At 32.1% G+C, this 5301-nt stretch overlaps 1 protein-coding gene and 1 long non-coding RNA gene across 2 annotated transcripts; one reads left to right on the forward strand and one right to left on the reverse strand.

Annotated features, from left to right (window-relative positions):
* Positions 1 to 577: 577 nt before the first annotated feature.
* LOC110273061 (F-box protein At2g35280-like) lies at positions 578 to 1336 on the reverse strand. The gene has a single exon (XM_021125912.2). It carries the CDS (start codon positions 1334 to 1336, stop codon positions 578 to 580), a length of 759 nt encoding a protein of 252 aa, XP_020981571.1.
* Positions 1337 to 1857: 521 nt separating this feature from the next.
* On the forward strand, positions 1858 to 3448 carry LOC107495108 (uncharacterized). Its single transcript, XR_001593440.3, has 2 exons — positions 1858 to 2248; positions 2875 to 3448. It is a non-coding gene; the product is annotated as an uncharacterized LOC107495108 (long non-coding RNA).
* The last annotated feature ends 1853 nt before the right edge of the window (positions 3449 to 5301 follow it).

Genomic DNA, 5301 nt, shown 5'->3' on the forward strand with positions numbered 1-5301 from the left:
TGGACGTGTCCGCAAAAAACTAGTTAATTAACCCAATAGATGTGATACACTTTATGTACATCACATGTGTACCTTTTATCTATTGGTTGGCCCATAAACAATTTATTTTATGATTTTTTGAAATATGATATTTTTTGGTAATTTCTATTCAATTTTTTTTAGTGACAATAGAAGTATGTAATAATGACTAATTTTAATTTGAGATATTTTTATATTATTATATTCAAATATAATTAATAAATAAAAAATATATTAGATATTTAAAAATAAAATTATTTTTAATTTTTTTATAAAGTTTTTAAAATAAAAAATAACTTAAACAAAAAAAATTTTAAAAACTCACCCAAACAAATCCTATAAATTGTGGTTATATTTGATTCATAGTTCAACTTTCATAATCTTTAAATATTTTGTTTAACTCATTTATCTTAGAAAACAAAAAAAAAAGAAAAATAATACAAACAATAAACAGAAGTATCTATTGTCGTAAGAATAATATAACTTCCAAAATCTTGTAATATAAGATAATTAATACAAAAAAAAATAAAGAACCCCATGATGAATTATATAGTTAGAACTAATTGATGTTCATCAACCTATAAAAAAATTTTAACTCGTAATCCCATCTACAATATTCACACGAGTCAATAACAATATCATCGTCGTCATCATCATGTAGTGTCCATCGTCCTTTTTTCACTCTCCATCCTTTGCATGTGTTCTTGAAGGGACACAAAAGTAATTTTCTATTTATCCTACTAATAACCATTCCCTTGTTTTTCCATATTATTATTCTAACGAATTCTTCTACCTTTTTCCTTGTTTTTACAACACACTTAGACTCTCTCAAGAAACGCAAATGCCGTAATCCTAATTCGATCAACTTTTCATCTTGTCTTGATGAACACAACAAGATCATGCCGTACACATATTTTGCTTCTTTATGACCCTCTTTAGCCGCCATATCCAAAAGTCTAAGACCTTCTGCGTTCTCATTCCCTAAGCATTCTCGCAACCCTTCTCTATACAAGCTCTCTGTGTTTTGATTCTCTTTGCAACGCTTTAAGAATAACAATTCTTTATCGTTGGAAGACCTTGGAATGAAGGAGAGTTTATCCAGAGAGACTCGTCGATAAACATAGTTGTCTTCCGCAGCTTCAAGAAGATCCTTGCAACTCTTCTTCACCTTGTGGAGGTCAACGAATGAATGAGAGGCTACACTTGCAACTATCTCCACCAATAATTCTTTCGGGAGTGATTTTATGGTTGAAGAAGAGGATGATCTACTCTTCTTCTTAAACATTGGTCTTTGCATGTTCTTGTTTATGCTTCTCATTGTTTTGAAGTTGTGTGTTTTGAAGTTTGTATTGTGTTCTATTTATAATAGATGGTGTGATTATTATTCTTCGAAATTAAGATAATAATTTATTTAAAGATAGAATGATTTTAAAAATTAAAAAGATTTAGATAGATTTGATAAATTAAAAAAGATTTTTTACAATATTATACAAAATAAAAAAGTGATTCTTCCAAAATTTTGTGTTAATTAAAGATATCAAATTATATTTGTAACGATTAGTTGAGGGAGAAAACAATATTTTGGAAAAAAGAAAAAGCAATACATATAGATAACACAAAAAGATAATTTAAGAGAAAAAAATGGAATATATATATTAACATGATAAAATAATAAAACAATAAGATATAATGGGATCTATCTTTAATAAACTTAATTCTTTTGAATTTTTCATATATACACAATAAATAATTTATAAATATGAGAGGGTTTAATATTAATTATCATTTTTTTATCTTTACCACACATATTTTTAAAATTCATCCAATAAAACCCTAATTTATTTCCGTGTAAACTTACTACATTCCCCTCTCTATCCAAAGAGCCACCACCACCTACTCCACTCTTCTCTGATCTTCGTCGTCGCCGTTGCCGTCCAGCCCAGCACTCGCTGCCGATCTCTGCCCATCTCCCTCGTTCTTAGCCCCTCTGTCCCCGTCGTTCATTCGCAGTATCCCTCTTCTCTCTTCGAGTCTTTCGTTATCAGCCTCAGTGCGCCGTCGTCGTGACACCCGCGGGCGTCGTTGTTCTCACTCCTCAGCGGCGTCGTCCTTAGCAGGCAACGAGAGATGGCGTGGATCTCAGCGAGTTGAGCGTCGTCGTCAGCACCGTGGTGCTCCCTCTCCCCTTTCATCCTCCACTTCCAGAGTTCCAATGCAGTCTCAGCCTCAGGTATAAATTTGCTTCATTGATTTCATTATTTTTTGTTCCCTTTATGTTCTTGTTGTATGAATCTGCTTCATTGAACTCATTCAAAAACTTTTCTGTTCTACGTATTTTTTGTTAAGGTTTGTTATATGAATTTGTTTCATTTCAATTATTTTTTTTTCTGTTTATTTGGTTGTTTGAATTTTTTTTTGGGGTTTGTTTATGAGGGTTAAAAAAATTTGAAATTTGTTTTTATGATAATGATTTCAATTTCTGGTGTATGGTTCTGTTCATGATGTTCTAGTTCTATTTTTGGTCTATTTTTTATTTGTTACTACTGAAACGGATAACAGTTGAAAGTAAGAATCAATAGCACCTTTTCTCTATTGCTTCAGTTTTACGCTTGGAAAAAAAAAAAAAAACAGCAGAGGATATGGTATTTTAGATGTTTTCTATAAGGGTTCTTTGTGCTGTAACAAAACTTAACTTATTGCTTGAGATTAGTTTACTTGTCAAGCAGATCAAGTCCTGGTGTAGAAGTTAAAATTCATTTCACTTCCTGTAAAGTATATTAGATGTACCTCTCTACTGTTATGGATGCCAAACTAGTGATTTTGATGTCTTGTGTTTCTTCCTGGCTATGCTTGCAGGAAACTTCATCTGCTTATTATATATTGCAGCAGTATACTGCTGCCTCTGGAGGGCAGAAGTTGCAGAACTCAATAAGAAATGCATATGCAATGTGAAAGGTGAGGATGGTAGCTTCTGAGTTTGAAACTGCAACTAGAGTAGTGAAAAACTGGAATGCCTCTAGGTGCGTGGAGTTCGGTGGATTTGTGCTCTTGCAGATGAAACAAAAATGGGCATTCTGTGGTAACTCTTTTCAGGTTTGGGGAGATGGCTATGAGCCATACCAAAACAAAAAATGGAAGAGGCGTGGACAATTGAAGAGATTGCATTCAATGTCCCAGGTCTCTCAGTAGATTGCTTCATTCCCCCAGTAGATTTGAGGACAGGTTCTGTCAGTTAAGCATTGGAGAAATCTCATAATTGCAGTGTTGATAATATGATCTGGTAGATGGAAATCTAACAAGGCGGTTAGGAATATCATCAATTCAGGCCAATTGTTAATAGCAGTCACTAGTTTTTTTTACTACTAACGTCTAGAATTTGATGTACCCATCATATCTTTTCTAATATATATGAATTTCGTTTGTATTTTGATGCTGTTTGTTATTACTTCTCAGAAAATGAAATATACACACTCCATTGATTGTCTATTCAAGAAGTTTATGCATTGTTCACAATAATCATAAATGACTTGCTTACAAGCCGATATGGTATTAGTGTATTAGCATATTGCCGGAATCTTTGTTTAGTTAATTTTATAGAAAGATAAAACTACAGAAAAGTGAAAACTCTCAAATGACATGCATGCTTTTTTAATAATATAACGAAAAAAGAAATTATGCACATTGTAACGTGCATAAGAATTAAGACTAAGAGGTTGTTGTTTCTTTTTAGTAATTACTGAGGTAGAAGCTGTCCTAAGGGAACTGGGAATTGATAATCCATTTAAGTGTTAAACCAATAAGGGGCTAAATAGCCATCTTGATCTTGAAAACCAACAATATCAACATCTTGGTTATCTTTGCCTCGGTGAAATAAGTGGTAATCCCCCTCCTTTAATCCCTTTTATTTATTTATTTATTTATTTATTTTATTGTTTTCGTGCATAATGAGCATTGAGCAGTCTTACTTAAATTTATGGGAAAGCATAGTCTTTCTAATTTAACAATTGAGCTATAAAAACATTTGTCTTCACTTGACATATATATAGCAACTCAGGTCCAATATTTCTTTTGTATACATAAACATGCAAAAACACATGAACGAATTTCAATACAACTTATTTTTGAAAAATGAAAATGATACATTGACAAACAAATTAAAGATGCCCAATAGCAAATTGGCTTGGTTTAACTTCATCAAGAATTTAGGTTTGTTTAGTTTACAACATTCAGAATGCAGTAAGAAAAGCAGAGCACTGAGAGAGCATAGTTTTCACTTTTATGGCAGCCATACTCAAAATGCTAACAAAGGATCATTGGACATCTTTGTTGCTTCAATTTTTGGCTTCAGCTTCAAGTGTTAATCTGACACCATCTTTGAATAAAACAGGATGAATTTTTAGTGTTTGAACTAATCTACTGATTTCATTGCTGTGTCAAATGGGGACTTCACGCCTCTATTAACCTGAAAAACAAGTATGCTCGGTTCATGAAACAGAATCAGAATATATTGGTATAAAATTTTATTATCAGTTAGCATTAAGGAGGTTAATATTTTCTCACATACACAGATAATGTCAATAAACAATTACTAATTACATCAGAAAATTGTGATAAAATGAAGCAGATTACATACCGATGAGGCAGACACTGATTTGATTTTTGAGGTGCCATAGCCTTTAAACTGCGCAGCAGCCTCAGCCATTTGAACATGCAATAACCTATAAGGTCCCCAGCATTGAGTAACAATTGTATTTGACTATTTGCTTACCTTCTATGACAACAAATCAGAAAAGTAGAAATCATGGCAGCAAAATTAGTTTTAAAAAAAAGGAGAGCATTTAAAACGGGTTAAAAGAAAATGAAAGTACCAAAGGAAATCATTATTTACAGAAGAAATTTTGTATTTACATGTAACTCAGTTATAATATATGAATAATTTTCATAGATAAGAGGGTTTCTTTGCAACCAATTTACAATACCTGCTGCCACGTTAATAGCATGTGCAATATCAGGATCAGTTTCACAAGAAGAACAAGCCAATTAAAACAGAAGGATAAAGGACAGAAACATCAAGTAAATAATCAGGTAAAGTATGGTTCCAAGGGGGTTGTCTCCTCCAAGGTACTCAAAAGTCAATTAACTAATGGCAATTTGTGAGAATAAATTGATTTGAAGATAAATGATAATGAAGAGACGAGTTTATTTATTTGAGCAAAATCAATCGCATCTACAAACGAACAAAGCAAAAGCGAAATATTAAAGCAAATTGTTTGGCTTCATCAT

The sequence above is a fragment of the Arachis duranensis genome, chromosome 6 (assembly GCF_000817695.3).
Source record: "Arachis duranensis cultivar V14167 chromosome 6, aradu.V14167.gnm2.J7QH, whole genome shotgun sequence".
Lineage (NCBI taxonomy): Eukaryota > Viridiplantae > Streptophyta > Magnoliopsida > Fabales > Fabaceae > Arachis > Arachis duranensis.